The 24,538-nt window shown below is 44.6% G+C and overlaps 2 protein-coding genes across 4 annotated transcripts in view; one reads left to right on the top strand and one right to left on the bottom strand.

Annotated features, from left to right (window-relative positions):
- Nucleotides 1-2,772: 2,772 nt before the first annotated feature.
- ING1 (inhibitor of growth family member 1) lies at nt 2,773-17,174 on the bottom strand. The gene is made up of 2 exons (XM_077297008.1): nt 16,696-17,174; nt 2,773-4,351 (listed from the first exon to the last, which is right to left on the bottom strand). Exons 1-2 carry the CDS (start codon nt 16,829-16,831, stop codon nt 3,648-3,650), a joined length of 840 nt encoding a protein of 279 aa, XP_077153123.1. The 5' UTR covers nt 16,832-17,174; the 3' UTR covers nt 2,773-3,647.
- Nucleotides 17,175-17,543: 369 nt separating this feature from the next.
- CARS2 (cysteinyl-tRNA synthetase 2, mitochondrial) overlaps nt 17,544-24,538 on the top strand; it is a 114,708-nt gene continuing 107,713 nt past the window's right edge. The window contains exons 1-2 of one of the 3 annotated variants that reach the window (XM_077297007.1): nt 17,544-17,596; nt 20,243-20,312. Coding sequence is in view for 1 of the 3 variants with exons in the window: in XM_077297004.1 (XP_077153119.1) it covers nt 20,143-20,312 (170 nt within the window). In the remaining 2 variants the exon portion in view is untranslated. Of the gene's footprint in view, nt 17,597-17,640; nt 17,657-20,130; nt 20,313-24,538 lie in introns of those variants that run through there. The other 2 variants (XM_077297006.1, XM_077297004.1) reach the window with 2 other exon arrangements.

Genomic DNA, 24,538 nt, shown 5'->3' on the forward strand with positions numbered 1-24,538 from the left:
AAGGTAGTGTGAACGCACGAAAAAGAAAAAAAAAAAAAAAAAAGACCAGGTGTATTTCAGGCACTAAAAACCCCAAAATATAAAAAAAATATGAAATGTCCATAGAATGAAATGTACACTTTAATTGATTTTATTTCTTGTGTATGTTTTAATAATGTATTAATAAAGATGGAAGAAAAGGTAGGTGGGAATACCTTTTATGGTAAAGCAAAGTCCCCATATCATAATAAACAAGGTATAGTAGGACAACTCCCCAAACGACAAGAAATTGAAGCAAAAATTAAAAATAATACGTAGGGTTTACACAGAGGTACAACCAAACAGGTATGGATCTTAAATCTAATATAGATATTACTAAGGTACAACTTACTATATGGAATGAAAGGGAGAGTTACGGACCCCACCACTTGCACCACAGCCATGTAGCTTCCTCGGGGGTAGAGACTCCTGAGACATTGCTGTGGCTTAACACGTGGGGTTTGTTACTCTCTCCCTTTCATTCCATATTGTGGGTTGCACATTGTATGGTTTGCACAACTAATTTGCTAATATCTTAACCAGTTTTTAATTAAAGAATACTGAAGCACCACTAGAAGTAGTATTGGGGAGCAAGCAACATCAGCTCCCTCTACCCGCCCCACGGGCGTAAACCACAGAGGATAGCTCCCAACAAAGATGAAGGCAAAAAAACGGAGCAAAAACATCCAAAGCAACATGTTTTAAAATAGGTAACTTCAACACAGTAACATCAATATTTGAACTGTAATGAGTGCTAAACGCACTCTGCAGACACAGAGAGGCAACAAGAAAGGGGAAATGATGATAGCCACACACAGGGGGGGGAAAAATAGCACATACAGTTGTGCCCTTTCACCCCCTTAGAACACTGGGACGCCCAGCCCACAATGGCAGTCACCTACAGGGTCCTTCCGGTATCCCCTTTGCATACAAAACAGAGCTATGGTGCACAAGTGTACGCCGTATTCAATAAGGCTTACCCATTATAGTTGCTTCAAAAGGGTTCCCCCTCCTGGTGTGGCTCCCCTGGACGCGCGTTTCGCGTATTCGCTTTATCAACATTATCATCAACAATATTATGACCCTGTTGATAAAGCGAATATGCGAAACGCGCGTCCAGGGGAGCCACACCAGGAGGGGGAACCCTTTTGAAGCAACTATAATGGGTAAGCCTTATTGAATACGGCGTACACTTGTGCACCATAGCTCTGTTTTGTATGCAAAGGGGATACCGGAAGGACCCTGTAGGTGACTGCCATTGTGGGCTGGGCGTCCCAGTGTTCTAAGGGGGTGAAAGGGCACAACTGTATGTGCTATTTTTCCCCCCCCTGTGTGTGGCTATCATCATTTCCCCTTTCTTGTTGCCTCTCTGTGTCTGCAGAGTGCGTTTAGCACTCATTACAGTTCAAATATTGATGTTACTGTGTTGAAGTTACCTATTTTAAAACATGTTGCTTTGGATGTTTTTGCTCCGTTTTTTTGCCTTTATCTTAACCAGTTATTTGCCATAAATATTATGCCTCATTGGATCCATATACATGTCTTTCCAGGCACCTTAATATAGTTTTCATGGGATCTAAGTTCTACTAAATATCTATATTGAATTTAAGCTCCATACCTGTTTTGTTGTACTTCTGTGTAAACCCTACATATTATATTTAATTTTTGCATCAATTTGCCATTTTGGTTGTTTGTCTACTATACCTTCTTTATTATGACATGGTGACTGTGCTTTACCATAAAAGGTAATCCCCTACCTTTTCTTCTGTTTTTAATTGATTTTATCTCTTGTGTATGTTTTCGTATTAATAAAGTGTACAATTTATTCTATAGACATTTCATATTTCTTTTGTGTGTGGATTTTTGGTGCCTGAAATACACCTGGTGTTTTTCCGTTTAGTATACAAGTTACCATCCAGTAAAGAGTTTATTTTTGAATGGTGGTCTCCCTCATTGAGCTGTGAAACATCTGGTCCTGGTGAGCCCACAACAACTGTTACTTGCAGCCCGCATGGGTGTAAGGCGCCCCAGGCCCAGGCCCTGACTGACACTGGCTCTGCATTGGAGTCACCTGTCAGTTAGGGCTGGGGACACCGTCACAGCAGCAGCTCTGTATTCTCAGAATGTTAACAAACCGAATGCTGCCATGGGAAATAAAGTTCTTTTTTCTCCTCACAGCGTTTAACAGGTTAATAATGCTATTAACATGATGATTAACCCCGTAACTGGTTGATAGTGTTTTTTTTTTTCTGGTGACAGGTTTCCTTTAAACACTTGTTTAAAAGACTGAGCTCATTTGTCTAGGAGACCGACCACCGCTGCTAACCAGTTTGTAAACACTGCACTGAAGTGGACTGGGATTAGGAGGTAACAGTGCGCTTCCGTGATCCTGGCCAGCTTCAAAACAATGTCCTGCTGTCTAGCAGCAGTGGCCAGTCTCCAAAGCAACAAGCTATGAAAAGTCTTAATCTCTCAAGAATGGCTGAATATCTTTAAAAAAAAAATAGCAAAATATCTGGTATTTAAAAGCACTATCAGTCAATACCCATTTATGAAAAGGGGAATAACACTAATTAATTGTTTTCTATGATCACTTCTATATGTTCGACCTAGGTGTTTTTTTCCATAATTCTTTCACTCCCTTTCTTTATAATACTCCATGCCTTACATGATGCAACGTGCAAAGTTTGGGGTGATTTTCAAATTTCCATGCTCTTCTTGCATCCGAAAAAGGAAAGTCACAAAAATAACTTTCCATAGACCTGTATTTATTTTAAGTATTACAGCTGTACAATCTTCATACATACAGAAGGAAATGCACATTGGATATACAACGGCATTCAGCTGCATTTCCAATTATAATACATCAAATGCAATGCCACTTAAAATGTACATTTATACAAATTAGGATTGCTTCACTAATACCTTTGACTGTATAAAGCTTGATCTGTGAGAGTCATTAATAAACCACTGTTTGACTGCATAAAAAAACATAGTTAATTAAAATGGCCTCATCTGGACTCCAGGCCAGAATTCAGTATAAAATATTCGCCATGTAAAATGTTTATTTTTCTTTGCATCTCTAGAAATAAGCCAGGTGTCTTAAATGGAGTCTGTTGGTATAATAATGCAGTCATAGAACATGGGTTACTTTTATACTTCTGCTGCCAACACGAGGGGCACACGGCAATACATTACAAAGCAGTGGCTTTTGGCAAAAGTCAATTTATAGGGAAAATTTGGCATAACTATATGCCGTAAAGTAGTGGTGAAAATGTAACCGAAAATGAGACAATGGGCTGTGCGAAAACAAGTGGATGGACACAGTGCTTTTAAGAGTTTTAGAAGTGCATTAGACATCCACCTAACTGATATACTCCGAGTGCCATCTTCTCCAGAAAGGGTCCAAGACAATGAACATAAGACATGCATGGCATGAACAATAAACCAGCTCACTAGGTTCTCAGACATAAAACATGGGCATGAAGTGATGTTATTGCTGTCACTATAGCAGGAATATCCCTAAACTTGGGTACAAGAAAAAAGTATGCCATCCTCATCACCTTCACAAGGTATGTCTGGCCAATAAATACAATGCTTTTTTTCTCCCCTTGGGAACTGCAACTCAACTACCTGTTGTATGCCCTCTCTTTTTTTGATTTCTCAAGTGCTTTCCCCATGGTTTTTTCATTTTCTCCTCTACATTCAGGACAGTACCATTTTCCTTTGGGTTTATGGTTGAGTCCAACACAAGAAAAGTGAAACCATTCTATGGGGCATTCTTCATTATCACAACCAATCATTTCACCATATGAAACTTGGTTACACAGGCAATAGGTCGGCTCGTTGGGATCAATAGGAAGATCGGCAGGTGATGCTTCTCTTTCAGCTTTAGCTTTCGATCTCTTTTTCTTCTTTGATGTTTTTGGCTTCTTTTCTTTGGGTGTTCCTGATGTAAGGTCATCATGGTCATGATTAATGGTGGCATTTTCTCGATTTTCATTGTTCCTCTGCCTCCTTGATCTTTTATTGCTGGCTTTCTCAGTCTGTGAGAGCGCCTCGTTTTTAGACTTATCTTGGGCGTTCTTGCTGCTGTTACTTGTACTGTCATTTAGATCCTGGCATGTTTCAAACAGTTCCACATGACTGTCCACTTGTCTTGTCCTGTTTTCAACTAGTTCCACCATCTGGCTAACTATTTGTATTTTGTCGTCACCCAGTTCTTGGCTACGAATAAGTGCTCTCTGAATGAACTGCAGAAGGCGCCGCTTCTGTACTGCATCAGATTCGCGTCTGAATTTTTCATAGTAGTCGTCCAACTCTTTCAGGATCTCTACAATGACAAAATTTAGAGTCAATAGAAAAAAAGCAAACTACTTGAGCACGCCCACCCACCATCCCCATGTAACTTAGAAAGCCACTACGAGGGTGGCTCTCATCTTGAAGGACCAAGGATGACCATCAACAAGTAATGTTTAATAGCAAGCAACAAGTTCTCCCTCCTAGAAGTAAATCACTTTAGGTCAATCTGTCTCAACTCTCCTCTCGACATTGACTTGTTATTCCTGGGTAGCACTTTGTATTTATTAACGGAGCTAGGAAATAGGGTTCAAAGTTGCAAGCGTTCCCCTGGCCATATCCCTTCTGCCATGTGTTGTATTTACTACCAAAAAGGTTTTGTCTAGGTGTGGTATTGTCCTGTATTTGGTGCATAGTGCTCCCATCAGCAGTATTAAAAGGGTTGTCTGGGAGTTATATTTATTTCTCCATACGCTATGTTAAATCCTATATCTGCAAGCCTATAGGGGAAATAAAATCATTTTAAAACCCAGGCAAACCCTTTAAAAAGGAATGTTCTCATGTGGTTTCTCCAGGTGTAATCCGCCCCACTGCCTCCAGGGTTCCTGGTAACCGCGCTTATATAGATTGACAGTTTTTTACAGCGACATGGTAACTCCACTGATGTGATAGGTCTTCTCCCTTGTACAGCTAGCAGGGGCAGCTTTGCCTATGTAACATGGTAGAAGCGCAGGGAAACGGATTCCGAGAAGCACAAGCAGGAGCTAAAGCATAGACCCGGCTTGTGGTACAAGCTCCTTACCTTGGCAATAGACCGTATGGTGGCACGTAACCCTACAGCATTAAAAATCACTAAGTTCTTGAAAGCAGATAGAATTTTTATTAACAGGTAAAATTCACAAAGTCACTTATTTTTACAAGCACTTTGGAATTTTAAACATTTTAAGACTTGAGACAAGGTATGACCACATGGATGTTTCATTTGGAAAAAATCTGTATATATTTGTAGCAGAGACTGACCCTCAGATTTCAGTCACGAATTTGCAGTTTTATCTGCAGTGGGTTAGCATGTAGATTTGATCCATTCACTGGGGCTAATCCTTGTGCAGCTACGTGCCCTCGTTTCAAAAATCCACAGAATCTGCATAGAAACTGGTGAATTAAGTAACATTGCATTTACTGAAGTGGTTTACAAATCCACAACCTTGTGAGCTGCAATGTCAGATCCCCTTCCTTTATAAATGGGAGTTTGTAGACAGATTTCAGTGTAGAACAAGTGACCAAATCCGCAGGAAAAAAAAATTCTGAAAGCATTCCTACATTAACTTTTGACTAGAAATGTAACTATCTGTATTTGCATTTAATTGTTACACTTCATAAGTACGATAAGTGCTGAATGGATTAGGAGCCGTAGCAGAAGTTAGCAAATACGTGGAGCGTCAGACATCTGATCATCTCAACCCAGATCCTGCCCGCAATGACGGACAGGCTGTCACAACCAAAAGCCACTAGTGCGCGGACTGGAACTTGTTTAACATAAAATCTGAGAGCACTAAATTTTTAACACAAATTTTGAAGCCCTGAGCGGTTAAAAACTAACTGCACAATCACTTGAAATAAATTGCTGAACGATGTAAAACCCATTTAGATAAGACAGGAGGTCGTGCAAAAGCCACCGTCACAGGTTCGTTTTGAGTTTTCCAAGCTATTTGCACACACAATGCGCATGGGATTCTCCATGTTCAACTCACAATCCATGTCAATGTAATTATTCTTCCTCATCGGCAATCATGTTTGAAAAGCGAAGTATGCCAGGAAGGGCTCATTCAGACGTCCGTGGCTATCAGTACGAGTACGGACAGCTAAAACACGGACTGGCCACGGATCTCTCGACCAGAGCACGGCAGCACGTGCATTGCAGTTTGATTTTGGATTGATTTTCACAGACATCTGAATGAGCCTAACATTTTAGAATTACTAAGGCCCCTTCACTTGTCACGATTTTACATACTTGTGTACATGTGCGTCATCTGTGTGCCATCCATGTGACACGTACCGGAATAGAAAGCAGAATTTTTAGGCGCTTAAAGGGAATCCGTCATCCACCCGGGAAGTATATGACCTATTAATATGGGCATACAGGTAATAGAAATGTTACACTAGTTCTACCTGCATGCCTCATATTAATGGTCTTGTTGCTGAGAGATGTTATATTCTTTATTTATGCTAAGGCTCCCAGGCATGCGGTGCTGGAAGAAATCTGTGGCCCCCCTGTCTTCATTGTAATACTTACCCCTCACACACATGTCAGTTATGGCCCCGGAGTCCTGCGCCTGCGCTCCCTCCAAAATACGTACCTCTTCCTCCCTTCTGTGGGCACTGCATTCAGGGATCCCGGGGAGTCACTGTGACCTCCAGTGTGCCCACCGATAAAGTGCTCTCCCCTACCTCCCTGCATAGTCATCGCTTCTCAACCATATGTACATAACTGACTATGCAGGGAGGAAGTGGGGAGAGCACCTTATGGGCGCACACACTGGAGGTCACTGGAGCGGAAGTCACCAGCACCTGCGTAGAAGATCCCGGAATGCAGTGCCCAAAGAAGGGAGGAATCAGTACGTATAGTGAAAGGATTGCAAGGCGCAGGATTCCGGGGACAGAGCTGACTCTGATGGGAGGGGGGTAGCATTACAATGAAGATTTTTTCCAGGCACTGCATGCCCCAGACCACATGTATTGACCTAATAAGTACATTAAAAAAAAAAATGTAGGTTCTCCCCCCCCCATCATTTTTGATAACCAGCAAGAGAGCAACTGAGAGTTGTTATTATCAGGTTGGGAGGGTCCATGGCCTTTACCAACCTAAAAATACCAGACTGCAGCCCCCCAGAAGTGGAGTATCACATTAATGCAACAATTCTGAAGCTTTGCCTTCACTCTTCCCGATTGCTCTGGTGCGTTGGCAATAGGGTAATGAGGATTAGGGTTAAGCCGGCGTCACACTCAGCGTATGTAAATACGGTCCGTTTTTTACGGCCGTAATACGCAGAAATGTTCCCAAAATAGTGATCCGTATGTCATCCATAGGCAGGGTGTGGCAGCGTATTTTGCGCATGTCATCCTCCGTATGTAATCCATACGGCATTCCGTACTGCGAGATTTTCTCGCAGGCTTGCAAAACCGACATGTTCGTTAAAAGATATAGTGTGTGTGTGTGTGTGTGTGTGTGTGTGTGTGTGTGTGTGTGTGTGTGTGTGTATATATATATATATATATATATATATATATATATATACATACACACACACACACAACAACAGTTGGGTCCGTATATATTTGGACAGAGACAACATTTTTCTAATTTTGGTTATAGACATTACCACAATGAATTTTAAACAAAACAATTCAGATGCAGTTGAAGGTCAGACTTTCAGCTTTCATTTGAGGGTATCCACATTAAAATTGGATGAAGGGTTTAGGAGCTTCCGCTCCTTAACATGTGCCACCCTGTTTTTAAAGGGACCAAAAGTAATTGGACAATTGACTCCAAGGCTATATCATGGACAGGTGTGGGTAATCCCTTCATTATGTCATTCTGTATTAAGCAGATAAAAGGCCTGGAGTTGATTTGAGGTGTGGTGATTGCATTTGGAAGGTTTTGCTGTGAAGTAAACATGCGGTCAAAGGAGCTCTCCATGCAGGTGAAACAAGCCATCCTTAAGCTGCGAAAACAGAAAAAAACCCATCTGAAAAACTGCTACAGTATTAGGAGTGACAAAATCTACAGTTTGGTACATCCTGAGAAAGAAAGAAAGCACTGGTGAACTCATCAATGCAAAAAGACCTGGGCGCCCACGGAAGACAACAGTGGTGGATGATCGCAGAATAATCTCCATGGTGAAGAGAAACCCCTTCACAACAGCCAACCAAGTGACCAACACTCTCCCGGAGGTCGGCGTATCAATATCCAAATCTACCATAAAGAGAAGACTGCATGAAAGTAAATACAGAGGGTTCACTGCACGGTGCAAGCCACTCATAAGCATCAAGAATAAAAAGGCTAGACTGGACTTTGCTAAAAAACATCTAAAAAAGCCAGCACAGTTCTGGAAGAACATTCTTTGGACAGATGAAACCAAGATCAACCTCTACCAGAATGATGGAAAGAGAAAAGTATGGCGAAGGCGTGGTACAGCTCATAATCCAAAGCATACCACATCATCTGTAAAACACGGCGGAGGCAGTGTGATGGCTTGGGCATGCATGGCTGCCAGTGGCACTGGGTCACTAGTGTTTATTGATGATGTGACACAGGACAGAAGCAGCCGAATGAATTCTGAGGTATTCAGAGCCATACTGTGTGCTCAGATCCAGCCAAATGAAGCAAAACTGATTGGTCGTCGTTTCATACTACAGATGGGCAATGACCCAAAACATAAAGCCAAAGCAACCCAGGAGTCTATTAAAGCAAAGAAGTGGAATATTCTTGAATGGCCAAGTCAGCCACCTGAACTCAACCCAATTGAGCATGCATTTCACTTGTTAAAGACTAAACTTCAGACAGAAAGGCCCACAAACAAACAGTAACTGAAAACCACCGCAGTGAAGGCCTGGCAGAGCATCAAAAAGGAGGAAACACAGCGTCTGGTGATGTCCATGAGTTCAAGACTTCAGGCAGTCATTGCCAACAAAGGGTTTTCAACCAAGTACTAGAAATGAACATTTTATTTACAATTATTTAATCTGTCCAATTACTTTTGGTCCCTTTAAAAACAGGGTGGCACATGTTAAGGAGCTGAAACTCCTAAACCCTTCATCCAATTTTAATGTGGATACCCTCAAATGAAAGCTGAAAGTCTGAACTTCAACTGCATCTGAATCGTTTTGTTTAAAATTTATTGTGGTAATGTCTATAACCAAAATTAGAATAATGTTGTCTCTGTCCAAATATATATGGACCTAACTGTGTATATATATATATATATATATATATATATATATATATATATATATATATATATATATATTTTAGATTTACTTCAGCGCGATATAGCAGAAAAGCCAGTAATTCAATTGCCGGCTTTTCATTTCCCCTTCACAAACCCGACATGATACGAGACATGGTTTACATACAGTAAACCATCTCATATCCCTTTTTTTTTTTTTTGCATATTCCACACTACTAATGTTAGTAGTGTGTATGTGCAAAATTTGGCCGCTGTAGCTGCTAAAATAAAGGGTTAAATGGCGGAAAAAATTGGCGTGGGCTCCCGCGCAATTTTCTCCGCCAGAGTGGTAAAGCCAGTGACTGAGGGCAGATATTAATAGCCTAGAGAGGGTCCATGGTTATTGGCCCCCCCTGGCTACAAACATCTGCCCCCAGCCACCCCAGAAAAGGCACATCTGGAAGATGCGCCTATTCTGGCACTTGGCCACTCTCTTCCCACTCCCGTGTAGCAGTGGGATATGGGGTAATGAAGGGTTAATGTCACCTTGCTATTGTAAGGTGACATTAAGCCAGATTAATAATGGAGGCGTCAATTATGACACCTATCCATTATTAATCCAATAGTAATAAAGGGTTAATAAAACACACACACACTTAAAAGTTTTTTAATGAAATAAAGACACAGGGTGTTGTAATATTTTATTAGACTCTTAATCCACCTTCAGACCATCGTCCTGAAACAAAGTTAAAAAAACAAACAACAATATTCCATACCTTCCGTCGTTATGTCCCACGATGTAAATCCATCTGAAGGGGTTAAATAATTTTACAGCCAGGAGCTGTGCTAATGCACTCGCTCCTGCCTGTAAAACCCCGGGTACTGAATGGAAAGCAGGGTGACCTGTAGTTACCTTGAGTCGCGGTGAGGCGCCCTCTGCTGGATGTCCTCATATCAACTCGAGCGTGGGAACTTTTCCAAGGCTCCAGTTCATGAGGACATCCAGCAGAGGGCGCATCACCGCAACTCAAGGTAACTACAGATCATCCTGCTTTCCATTCAGCCTGAATACATGTAGGGTTTGCCCGTTTGTTAGGCAACAATCTTCGAGCAAGCCCAAAATACTCGGAGAACACCCGAGCATGCTTGGAGAAACTCAAGTAACGAGTATACTCGCTCATCACTACACAAGACTGCTGAGACCAGTGATTAGCTGACACGTTCATGTGGCTGTACTTGGCGTTAGTCACTGCAGGACAAGTCAACAAATCCAGGCAGCAAGCTCTGAGGCTCTATGCAACCAAGTATTGCATGTGGGTTTCTTTTTTAGCAATTTTTATTAAGACTGCTTTTTCAATCCCCCCCCAAAAAAATATAAATTTAACCCCTTCATGAGAGCCTTTTTCGTTTTTGCGTTTCTGTTTTTCGCTCCCCTACTTCCAGGAGCCATAACTTTATTTTTACGTCAATATGGCCATGTGAGGGCTTGTTTTCTGCGTCACGAGTTGTACTTTTGAACGACACCATTGTTTTTACCATATCGTGAACTAGAAAACGGGAAAAAAAATCCAAGTACAGTGAAACTGCAAAAAAAAAAAAAAAAAAAGCCAAATTTTTTTTTTTTTTTTACCATGTTCACCAAATCCTAAAAAACAGACCTGACATTATTATTCTCAGGTCATTACACGTTCGTAGACATCAAACATGTATAGGTTCTGTTTTATTTATGTAGTGAAAAAAAATCGGCACCATTTTCCGATACCCGTAGCATCTCCATTTTTCATGATCTGGGGTTGGGTGAGGGTTTATTTTTTGTGTGCCGAGCTGACGTTTTTAATGACACCATTTTGGTGCAGACATGATCTTTTCATCACCCATGATTTAATTTTAATGCAATGTTGTGGCGACCAACAAAAGTAATTCTGGGGTTTTTAATTTTATTCTCATTACGCCATTTAGCGATCAGGTTAGTTTTTTTTTTTTAAATAGATTCTGAACGCGGCGATACCAAATATGTGCATGTTTGATTTTTCTTTATTGTTTTATGCTGAATGGGGCAAAAGGGGGGCGATTTCAACTTTTGTATTTTTTTTTATATTTCTAAAAGCATTTTTTTTTTTTTACTTTTGCCATGCTTCAATAGCCTCGATGGGAGACTACAAGCTGGCATAGCCTGATCGGCTCTGCTACATGCAGGCAATGATCAGATCGCCTGTATGTAGCAGAATTGCTGACTTGCTATGAGTGCCAACCACCGGGCAGCGCTCATAGCAATCTGTCACTGACAAGCAAATGTGTCTGCAGGAGACCTCTGGTTGTCACGCCGACCCATCTTTGACCCACGATCACGTGACGGGGTCACCAATGGGTTGGATTTCCAGAGTGATTGCCGGAAACACGCGTTAAATGTCGCTGTCAGAGTTTGACAGCGGCATTTAACTGATGGGGTTTTTTAAACTCTAATTTCTTTTTTAATGCCAAAAAAAATAAAAAATTTAAAAAGCTCAATCAGATCATATGAAAATAGTGTGGCATATCCACAACACAAACATAAGTCAGCCCAAAAGCCGAATAGGTGTATACATAACAGGAAAAGGTAACAAAGTTACAAATACAGTGGTGTGAAATGTGTTTGTCCCTTCCTGATTTTCTATTCTTTTCAATGTTTGTAACACTTAAATGTTTCAGATCACCAATGTAAATGTAATGTAATGTTCCATCCTAGGGTGGCACATGCGGATTTCTGAACCCAATGATGCAGAGGGCCGGGCCTGCCCAGGAAGGGGAATAGCTAAGTGGCTAGATTTGGATAAAAAGATGTATAGATGGGGCAAGGTAATATAAAGAGGACGTGCACTATATACATGTGCCCAAAGAGGACTCCAAAAGTCTATACACGGTATAGGTAATGACACAAATAATGGCAGATACAGCCCGGGATTAGATAATGCTGTCCCTCCGCCCTGCACTCACTATCTCACTCATGCTAAAACCATACAACTCTGCCCTTCACCTCTCCAAACAAACCTATTTCAACACCCTCATCACCTCACTGTCCAATAACCCTAAACGTCTCTTCGACACTTTCCAGTCCCTACTCAACCCAAGAGAGCAGGCCCCAACCACAGATCTCCGCGCTGACGATCTGGCCAATTACTTCAAAGAAAAAATTGACCACATTCGACAGGAAATCATCTCCCAATCTCTTCATACCATGCACTGTCCTCCCTCCCCCACTGCATCTAGTTCACTCTCTGACTTTGAACCAGTTACAGAAGAAGAAGTAAGCAGGCTCCTTGCATCTTCTCGCCCGACCACATGCACCAGTGACCCCCATTCCATCACATCTCCTCCAGTCCCTTTCCCCAGCTGTCACCTCTCACCTAACAAAAATATTCAATCTTCCCTCACTCCCAGTATTTTTCCCTCCTCATTTAAGCATGCCATCATACATCCATTACTTAAAAAACCCTCCCTCGACCAAAACTGTGCCGCTAATTATAGACCTGTCTCTAATCTTCCCTTCATCTCTAAACTCCTCGAACGCCTGGTCCACTCCCGTCTTACCCGCTATCTCTCAGATAACTCTCTTCTCGACCCTCTTCAATCTGGCTTCCGCTCTTTACACTAGACTGAAACTGCCCTCACTAAAGTCTCTAATGACCTACTAACAGCTAAATCTAATGGTCATTACTCCATGCTAATTCTCTTGGATCTCTCCGCAGCATTCGACACTGTGGATAATCAGCTCCTCCTCACTATGCTCCGCTCCATCGGCCTCAAGGACACCGTTCTCTCCTGGTTCTCCTCCTATCTCTCTGATTGCTCCTTCACTGTATGTTTTGCTGGTTCCTCCTCCTCTCACCTTCCCCTTACTGTTGGGGTTCCTCAAGGATCAGTCCTAGGCCCCCTCCTCTTCTCTTTGTACACTGCCCCTATTGGACAAACAATCAGTAGATTTAGTTTCCAGTACCATCTCTATGCTGACGACACCCAATTATACACCTCTTCTCCTGTTATCACGCCGACCTTCTTAGAAAACACGTGATTGTCTCATTGCTGTCTCTAACATCATGTCCTCCCTCTATCTGAAACTGAACCTGTCAAAAACTGAACTCCTCGTGTTTCCTCCCTCTACTAACCTACCTTTGCCTGACATTGCCATCTCCGTGTGTGGTTCCACCATTACTCCAAAGCAACATGCCCGCTGCCTTGGGGTCATCCTTGATTCCGAGCTTTCATTCACCCCCCACATCCGATCATTGGCTCGCTCTTCTTATCTGCATCTCAAAAACATTTCTAGAATTCGCCCTTTTCTTACTTTCGACTCTGCAAAAACTCTTACTGTCTCACTTATTCATTCTCGTCTGGACTATTGTAACTCTCTACTAATCGGCCTCCCTCTTTCCAAACTCTCCCCGCTCCAATCTGTCCTGAATGCTGCTGCCAGGATCATATTCCTCACCAACCGTTACACCAATGCCTCTACCCTGTGCCAGTCATTACACTGGCTACCCATCCACTCCAGAATCCAGTACAAAACTACTACCCTCATCCACAAAGCACTCCATGGCTCAGCACCACCCTACATCTCCTCTCTGGTCTCAGTCTACCACCCTACCCGTGCCCTCCGCTCCGCTAATGACCTCAGGTTAGCATCCTCAATAATCAGAACCTCCCACTCCAGGTCTCCAAGACTTTACACGTGCTGCGCCGATTCTTTGGAATGCACTACCCAGGTTAATACGATTAATCCCCACAGTTTTAAGCGTGCCCTAAAAACGCATTTGTTCAGATTGGCCTACCGCCTCAACGCATTAACCTAACTATCCCTGTGTGGCCTAATAAAAAAAAAAACAAAAAAAAAAAACATAATCAGGTTCCTCGCATCATGTTCTCATACACTTTATGCAGTTAACAGCACTCTGTGTCTGTACTGCTACATACTTAGGCTGTCAACTGGTTCATGCAGCTTTACATGAACACCCGAGCCTTACACTATGGCTGGTCCAAATAACTAAAGCAATTGTCACCATCCACCTCTCGTGTCTCCCCTTTTCCTCATAGGATGTAAGCTTGAGAGCAGGGCCCTCACTCCTACTGGTATCTGTTTTGAGCTGTGATTTCTGTAATGTCTATTGTCTGTACAAGTCCCCTCTATAAGTTGTAAAGCGCTGCGGAATATGTTGGCGCTATATAAATAAAAATTATTATTATTATTATTATTATCTTGGCCCAGTTATACATCTTTTTACCCAAATATATTCTGTTCTCAGAGGAAACCCAGGCAAACACGGGAAGGACACACACACACTCCCTGCAGATGTTGTCCTTTGTTGGATTTGAACCCAGGACCCCAGCACTGAAATGCAACAATGCTAACCACTGAGCCACCTGTGTGATTTTTTTTATTTTCACATGACAGGAATACATGTCACATCCAATTTAAAGATCTCTCTATAATAAGTTGCACACTTTATTTACATAGTAACATAAGGCGAAAAAAGCCCCCTTGTGACCGTCACCTTCCTTGGTATAAGCAGATCCTCAAAGAAATATTTGTATTGTCCCCTTATATATGGTTATTAGATCACCTCTCAGTCGTCTTTTTTCTAGACGAAATAATCCTAATTTTGCTAATCTCTCTGAGTATTGTAGTTCCTCTATTCCCTTTATTAATTTTGTTGCCCTCCTTTGTACTCGCTCTAGTTCCATTATATCCTTCCTGAGCACCGGTGCCCAAAACTGTACACAGTACTCCATGCACGGTCTAACTAGGGATTTGTACAGAGGCAGTATAATGGTCTCATCATGTGTATCCAGACCTCTTTAATGCACCCCATGATCCTGTCTGCCCTAAACCTGTATGTGTAGTGTCGGAGCATTAACAGTCACCGATAGCCATGTTCCCCACGCCGCCCCGTCCCTCTTCTGACTCATATGATGCAGATTCCGGGGTGATGGATCGCACTGGAGTTTGTGAGTCTATGTAGCGTCAGAACAAGTCTCCATGGGCTTACATTGGAAAAAGTGACTTCTGGCTCAGAGACCCCAGGGTGATCGGCAACCCAGCATTTTAGTCACGTGACAAGATGGCGATCAGGAAGCGTTTTATGGCACTTCCATTCCCTTTAAAAGGGGCCAAGTATAAAATCAGGCCGGAAACTAATACGGGGACCCCACCACCGTGTCATGTAGCACTGGGAGAGGCGATAGGCAAATGGCGAGCCCCCCAGGGGTGTAGGGATGCAAATCACATGTGTGGTCATGTGACGGCTGCTGGAAGCCTGACAGTAGGATGTGTGATTCCCCAGAGTTAGACCCTGTCTGTGCAGCCAGTGTCAGCCCCTCTCGGCTGAGACCCTCTACAAGTAACAGCTGGAGCTCCTAGCCCTGAACACCGGAAAGGCAGCTTTCTGCCGGCCACTGTGCTGCTAATACCGGCGCGACTACGACGACAGAAGGCCGGCACTACCCTACACAACCAACAGTCGGAGCCCAGCACACAACAATAGCCATTGTGGAAGGAAATCCCTCATCATGCCCACAGAAAACATGGCCGCCAATACGTATATACTTTCCTGTATTTTCTGCCCATATCAGTACTGTAGGAAAGTAGGCTTTAGTGCCCGCCCCCTCGAAAAACCGCCAGCCAATGAGAGCAGCGGGGCGGGCAGAGACATCCAAATGAATGTAAAGGGACTACTAAACTGCGAAAACGAAGGCGGAGTAGCCAGCAGTGGGCGGGGCTAATGGATAGCAAATGAGAAGACAGCCAGCACCCGGGACGTTCTAAAGTAGTAAGTAACGTCCAATGGGCATGAGGAGGCGGAGCCGAAAGGATGACGTAAACACGTCCTCACTATAAAACAGAGCAGCGAGCACCAGCCAGGTTAAAGCGCGGCTGGCTTTTGTAGCATGTACTTCAGTTGTTTGTTTCCGAAGCAGTAAACATAAATATGTCCTCTACACAGAGCGGTGCTGCAGCACATAAACAGCGTCCCCAGCAGCGCGGAGAGCGCCGTGCCGGCCTTCCCGCCATCACTGTACCGGAGGTTGCCACAAGAAGTTACCGTGCGGAGCCAGCGGCGAGACTCCCCGAATGTGACGCATGTACCCGAGCCCGGGCTGTCTCCGGGGAGGCGAGTGCCCCGGTGCACGGAGGAGGGGGCTGCAGGCGGCGCACTGCGGCCCCGCACACACCGAGCCCCGCACAATGTCACACAGAAGGAGCTCCCGGGAACAATGAGCGGCGGCACCGAGCACAATGAGGAGCCCTCCCACCACCCGCTCCGCGCCGGGGACCTCGGCAGCTCCGGGGGACCTCGGCAGCTCCGCGGCTTTGTTCCGCCCAGCAGGACCGAGCACACGGCGGGCTGCACACCGGAGCCGCCGCCAGACACAACAGCCGCAAAAGTTCCTCGGCGCTTACCCTGGTACTTGGCGTCTATCTCCCGCATCAGGGACACATTTCTCTGCAGGTCGAACGGCAGAGACTCGATGGAGTCCAGGTACTCCTCCACGTAGGTCACCATGTGAGCCTGCTCGCCGGGGCTGGGGGTCAGCATCCTGGGCACACACCGAGCACACGGCCGCAGCCGCCACTGGCACGGGAACACAAAGGAGAAGCCCCCGAGAGCGGCGGGCCGGGCATCCAGCCTCCGAGCGCGGCGGCACGGCGCACAGTCCGGGGGGCTCAGCAGCTGATTGAATGGCTGTCTACTGGGCAACTCGGGAACAAGACAGTGGAGGAGGCTGTGGGGTGTGTGTGTGTAAGGGGGCGGGGAGAGGGTGGCGCCGCGGAGAATGCAGCAGGCAGGAAGGAGAGCTGCTGGCGACAGTGAGCGGCGGGGCTCGGTGCGTGCCTGAGGGCTCGGTGCGTGCCGGCTGCCGGAGGGCTCGGCGTGTGCCGGCCGGAGGGCTCGGTGTGTGCCGGCTGCGGGGCTCGGAGACACAGCACTTACGCTACAAACACTTGGGAAACATTCCTGTCTGTGCCGCATGCGCAGTGTCACCTCAGAGCTGCTGCCGCCGGTTCCCCAGCCCCTGGTTTATTTACAGCGCTCAGTGCCAGGCTCCTCCCACTAGGAGGCATCAGCGCTATACCCGTGCCGACACACACAGTTACGCCGGCAGTGAGCGCTGCTCGTGCACGCCTCCTGCTCGTGAACGCGGACATGACATTTTGACAGCGCAGCTCTTGTCACTAGAAAACTATCAATCCCAGAAGCCACCTGTCACTGAGAGACAGCAAATAGCAGCTGCCTCTCGCCATTTGAAGGCGGGGCGTGAGAAGCGCCGCCCCACGAATCATTCATCCTAGTAGTCACTAGGTAACGCGCGCCCTGCAGGGGGCGGAGCCAGGGGTGGAAGGCGGAAGTGGCTATAGTAAGGTGGGCGGGAATTGGTGAGCTGGGAGGGGATTGGCAGGCCTTATTGTAGCCATGACAACAACGCCAACAGCCCGGCCCTCGGCCCGCCCACTTAGTGCCAGAGAGAGAAATAAATGCAGCCCCCAGCTGCAGGCTCCGTGCCGATACTGGCGGCGCAGAGACCCCACAATAACGGCGATGAGCAGGCAGCTAGGCTGTGTACTGCCCTCTGTAGTCAGGCAGGGCCGCACACTGGGTTATTGCAGGGTCACTGTGTGATGGGGGAGGGAGCTGGGAAAGTGCTGGAGGGGAGCAGAGAGTGGCCGGCATTGTGTAAGCAGGTTACATGAAGCCCACCACATCATGGTGTAGTGCCAGGGACCCTGATTCCAGTCCCGGAGCTTATCACTACAGGACTAGTGAGCCTGTATGTAACCCCTCCCCCACCGCTGATTGGCTGCTCTCTGCCTATGCACAGTGTACACAGAGAGCTGCCAATCAGCGGCGTGGGCGGGGCTATACAGAGCTCAGCATCAGAGAGCTTCAGCCCTGTAAGCATTGCTGGAGTCAGGGTCTCTGCCCCTCCATACAGCTGCTCTCAGCTAGGGAAGCAGTCACCAAGTTTCCCTACCGTATGGCGCGGCCTTCCCTTCTCGCACACTGATGGAATAGCCACACTCTGGTGGTGCAGGTCTCACCCATGGGACTCGTAGCTTTCTGGAGACTATGGCGCCGTCGGGTTCTGCGGTCAGAGTTCCTATACTAATACATTAGAATTCTGTCTGGTTTGAAACTGACACAAGTTTGGATTTTCCACAATTTGCCTCTTCAGTGTTTGCAGCCTTTAGTCAGATGTTTCCATGGTTACTGATGTATAAGCATTCCATATGATTGGGACCTTGTATTACCGTCAGGTTTCTGCGAGTCCTCAGTACTTACAGTGCTGACCCTTACTTTCCCAAGCTGTTACACTTCGCCCTACGTGTCGGATATCAGCTTCTGGGCCGTTGCTGACTGATGGCCGCCAGTTTAGGCCTGATCTTTGCGCTTAGTCACCATTTCTGTGCTTTGTTTGGCCTTTTGGGGATTGTCTGCAGGATCTCGGTTGGATTGAGATCTGGCCATTTTCCCGCCATGGACTCCAGATCTCAGTGTTTTGTACACCGAGCTCCTCTCACTTTTGCTTTCTGACATGGTTTTCCATGATGCTGGATGAATACTTGTTCCTCACCAGATCGCTCTGGGATGGTTGGAGAACTTGCTCTTGGAGGATGAGTACATGCCATTCTTTGTTCATGGCAGCGTTCTTGGGCACAATTGTGAGTGGTCCCAGTACCTTTCATGAACGACACCCCCACCCATGAATGGCCTTTACCGTTGGCGTGACACACAGAACTCACGGTAGCGCTCGCCTTTTCTTTTGTGGGAAATCATGTCCAAATCAGCCAAGGGGCTTCATCACAGAGCATGACTTTACCCCTGTCCTCTGCAGTCCAATCTGTGTATTTCAGGCAAAGATGTGTTCTCTGATGAAGCCCCCTCCAGACCCTTTGGGGCACCTGCCAACAGTAAAGCACCCCAAGTGCATTCATGTGCGGGATTGCGTTTCATCCCAGAGAGTGGGCTCATTTTTTTATGAATAAAGAACGGTATATACTCATTGTCCAAGAGCAACCTCTCCCTACAATCCAAGAGTAATTTGGTCATGAGCAATGTTTTTCCAGCATGATGGAGCTCCATGTCATAAGGCAAAAGTGGTGACTAAGTGGCTCGGTGAACATAACATTGACATATTGGGTACATGGCCTGGAAAGTCTGCAGATTTCAATCCCATTGAGAATCTTTGGTCAATCCTCAAAAAGTGGTTGGACAAATATAACCGCAGAGATGAGGATAAATTCCAAGCATTGATTAGGCAATACTGGGTTGCCATCAGTCAGGGTCTGGCCCATAAGCTGATATCCAGGGCAAATTACAAAAGTCTAGAAATATAAAGAGCAAAATTGTGATATTCAGCCATTGCATAAACTTGATATATTTATCAATAAAAGTATGAAAACTAATGAAATACTTATATTTAGTCTTCAATATCTGACTAAAAGACCTAAAAATACTGAAGCGGCAAAGTGTGAAAACCAAAATTTGTGTCAGTCTCAGAAGTTTGGGCTCGACTGTGAAAGTTTCATACAGTAGAAAACTGATGCAGATGTAGTATAAAATACGGCAGTAGTACCTGTGGTATTCTAAGTGTTCTCTGTTGGCTTCAGTTGTGCACCTTTGGTTTATGCACACTATGAAGCTGTCATCTGCCAGCGCAATATTAACACATTACTTGCCTTTCATTTTGTACCCACCCTAATTCTGCTTTGGGGCCTATTTACTGATATTGTTGTGCTGCTCAGAGCTACATTACAATGTAATTTAGAACCAAGAAGGATTTTCCTGCAGGGACTATGATCAACTATGACTAAGGGCATAGCGTGCGTCAGAAACGCGTTTTTATCCTCATGATGGATCCTACCGTTTTTAAATTAATTTTTAATGAAAAGATTAATTTTATGCATGAAAGTGCAGGAAAATCCTTTTTCTTCATCGGTTCTACAATAGCTGAGCTTCTCCATCAGGAATTGGCAGCCGTTCAGCAACTTTCCGGTGTATCCCGAACAACATTGGCATGGTGAGGTTATTTCTTTTTTCTACAGAATGTAACTTAATATAGCTTGTGTATTTTATGTATGAAAAACTTGGCTATATAATGGGAAACCTTGAGTCTGAGCTGAGAAGAAATAAACCTGATAAATAATAAATAATAAATAAACGAGATCCTGGGGTTTCAGACTCCACTTTGCGTATGATATAACGGGGGATGTATACAAATTGCATCCCCAATACCATTTGGGAAAGAGGATGGTCAAACAGAGGGTTGTGACAGAGGTAACACTTCCTGTGTCATGTATGTCCGGCTGTGTCACAAGATTCACCATTATGTAAATTAGTTCACATGTGTAGTGAGCTGCGTTCCCACACTAAATACGCATGTGATTAGGAAGATAATGCAGCTTTGCCGCATCTAATGATAGTGAATGGGTCATTTACCCAGCGGAAACTGAGCGTCTCCACTACATAAATTGACATGCTGTGGTCTGGAAAGACGCATGTCCGTCTCTGCGGGTGAGGCGCGGGCATCGGTGCACACACAGTGGGCATGGGATTTCTTGAAACCCCATGCACTATGCTGTAACATCTGGATGCTGCAGATGTACACAACGTCCAACCCACAGCATAGCGTTGAACATACCCCAATATAGCTGCAAACAGGAAATCACTTTTTTTTTTCTTCCCAGAAGCCAACTTTCAAGAAGCTTTATTTCAAGTGACAAAAAAACACATGCAGAAAAAGTGCATCGAAAACGTATGTAAAAAACGCATCAAAAACACAAGTGACCTGCCAGTGTCCTCAGATGCAGATTTGGTGCAGATTTCATCTGCCTCAAATCCTGAGCAAATACTGAGCCATTCCTGACTGTGGAAACATACCCTTAGACTACGTTCCCACAATAAGCTTTTGATGCATTTTTGACTCTGTATGTTTTTTCTGTGTCAAAAATGCAGCATCTTAGAATTCTAGCAATGTGGATGGGATTTATAGAAATCTCATGCACACTGTGCTTCTTTTAATCACTGGGTAAACTTTGTGCGTTTTTCAAATCCACAGCATGTCAATTTCTCTTGCCAGTGTGCTGAGTTTTCTGTATGGATTTTGAGCTTGAGGAAGGCGAGTGTCAATGCTCCTTTCATTTGGTGTTGGTGCTGTGTGGCGGCCATTGTTGCTGTGGTTTTCTGCTTGTGGCGCTGTGGTCTGGAGTCATGGAGACCCAAGTCGTGTAGTACGGGCGCTGTGGGGAACGAGACCGCTTGCCCTGCTGGGGCATTGTCACTGCGGCGGTGGTTAGCGCACAACGCTGCTACATTAAGGCAATAAAAAATTAGGACCCACAGAGATTCGCCGTGACGTGGCAGTGGGTTTCACACAGTCTGATCAGAATGTTAAACTAAGAACTTCATGGTCAGTTCTATATATTTTTGCCTAGAAGCATTAGATCGATGTATGATTTTTGGAGGTCCGATCCATTCTCATTTTCTGCATATAGTGTCCGTAATGGTTTTCTATCACAGTACTTATGGCATCCATAATGGTTTTCCTAAAGGAAAAAAATGACAAAGAACAAAGCAAGCTAAGCAGGCCATGCACAAGTCATGTTGATTCTTATGCGATCAATGTTAAAAATACTTAGCCACATTCAGCACAAGATGTCCGCAACAATGTGTTTAATTTTTCCCTACTGAAAATAATTTGGTTCCCTGCAAGTATAGCTCATAGTGCAGATTTTGGGAGACTGACATTTCACTATGCTGGATACCCCAAATTTATAAAGTAGCAACAGTATATTTATGTTATAATTTACAACAATCTCTTTAGTAAATTTGTCAGACCCCAGTTGACTATACCCTTTTTCCCACTAAAAACACCCCTTTAAGCCTCCTTCACACATCCATGTTTCCAGTATGTGTGGTATCCATTTTGTTTTTCACAGATACACAAATTGCCTATTCAGAGAGGAAGAGGACTAAAGCTTTACTGCCACCTCTTAGAAGTAGCATTCCTAAAAGTCAACGGATACCACACGTACCCATTACAACCCATGGTGCTTTGCACATGTTCATTTTTTTCAGACAACATGGATGACAAAGGCCAATACAAGTCAATGGGTCTGCTGACGCTGGGAGAAACTGAACTGAACAACATCCCAAAGGTCGCTAAATTTTAGTGCAAATCCGAATTGCGCCTATGTTTTGCAACTTTTCGAAGCTTTTACACTAGAATTCTGGTGTGAAAGCTTGGATGAATCAGGCCTTAATGTCTATGGAGTATAGAATGTGGGCCCGATTCATCAAGACCAGCGTTGTTCACGTTGGTCTTGATTAGTGGGCATGGTGGAGTCAAAAGCTTCCAATTCATGAAGAGGTGCACACGGCTTTATGGATCAGGAGCATCTTACAAGTGGCATGTGCAGCACACCACAAATCTCACTCCAGTCAGGTACTGGATCACAGACCGCTCCTGCTGGCCATTCTGCTCCTTCATTTGACCTCACATCAACAGAACAGCTATTTTGGGCTGCTCTGTTGACGGGGCGTGACTGCCGATGTCATGCTGATTGACGGCCGATGTCATGCTGATTGACAGCCAGTTCCTCACAATTAGGCAGTGGAGAGCCAGCTGTCAATCAGTATCACATCGACAATCACACACCATCAACAAACAGAGTAGAGCAGAAGAGTAGACGCTGCTCTGTTGATGTGACAAAATCAGAAGTCACAGAATCAGCGGCAGGAACAGTCCATGCCTACTCTGTGCTAGCATGGATCATAAATTCTTAGGCCCATAAGAAAAAAATAAAATAGTCCCACATAAAGCCCTTAGTCTGTGCAGGGATACTTCATGAATCAGTGTTATAATACCAGCCCGATTACTGCTCCTAACATATTGGGGCTACTATCGTGGTGCGACATTAACCTCACAATACTGGATTATCCTATTAATGTGGAATCCTTAATTATGAGTTTGTACACTAGAATTCTGATGTAAAAAGCTTTTTAAATTTGCAAAATTTTGGCACAAGCGAGGCTGTGCTAAAATTCTGGCACCATATTAACCCAGCTCTGACACGTGGGTGCAGCTGGGACAGGGGCGTGGAGACCCCTACTCGTCTAATTCATTAGGAGCGATGGCATTCGCTAAGCCGCAAATTTTACTCCAGTCCCCAACAGGAGTAAGATTTGCGGCGAGGTTGGGTACGTCTCTTAATGAATCAGGATCATTGACAGGTGTGAACAATGCCGGTCTTGATGAATCAGGACCTTAGTTTCTACTCAGTTTTTACTACAAAAACTCAGTGAACAGACTCTGTACCCGATTCATAAAAGCTTTCACGTAAAAATCTTTGAAAAGTTGCACAATTTTGATGCAACTCAAGGCTGTGTTAAAGTTTTGAAACACTTGGTGTTCTCCACAATTTTCAACCAACAGAGACAAAGTGGGCAAAGCTGAGACAGGGCGAGGCAATCTCTGCTCGTGAAATTCATGATGAGCAGTGGGGTTCGCTACAAAAAAATTCTTACTCCAGCAGAGACTTGAAGGGTGCATGCCACTCATCAGACACTCTTGATTATGCAAAGGTGTACGCCTCATCATATATCAGGAGCGCCTTACTCCAGCACAACTACCCATTAAGACCAGCATGAACAACACTGGTCATGGTGAATCGGTCCCTCAGTGTGCACATAGTCTTAGAAACACAAGTAATTCTGCTATCATAGTACTGGCAGTAGGTGGAAGCTATGGATACAGGGTGGAAAGGTGTAGTTGTTTTCTGTCTCTGCCTATAATGGTCGCTAGTCAGGAGGAGCTTATTTCTGTACAGCCCCGTGTTTTGTATACAGCCTAAGACAGAGAAGCTGTATACTAAGGGCCTGGGCTAGAGAAGCTGTGTAGCAGTGGCCTGGGCTAAAGAATCTGTGTAGCAGTGGCCTAGGCTACAAAAGTAGTGTAGTAGTGCATGAGCTGGAAAATTAGTGTAGTAATTGTCTGGGATAGAAAAAACCCATGTGGTAATGGCCCAATCTAGACAAGTCGTGTGGAAATGGCACAGACTAGGGAGGATGTGTAATGTACCAGGCTACAAAAGTCGTGTAGCAATGACCCAGGCTAGAGAAGCTGCGTCGTAGTGGCCTGGGTTATAGTAGCCGTGTAGTATTGGCCCTGTCCAGAGAAGCCATGTAGCAATGGCCCAACCTAGAAAAGCCATACAGTTGTGGCCAAAAGTATTCACACCCCTGCAA

This window comes from Ranitomeya variabilis, chromosome 3, assembly GCF_051348905.1.
Source record: "Ranitomeya variabilis isolate aRanVar5 chromosome 3, aRanVar5.hap1, whole genome shotgun sequence".
Taxonomy (NCBI): Eukaryota; Metazoa; Chordata; class Amphibia; order Anura; family Dendrobatidae; genus Ranitomeya; species Ranitomeya variabilis.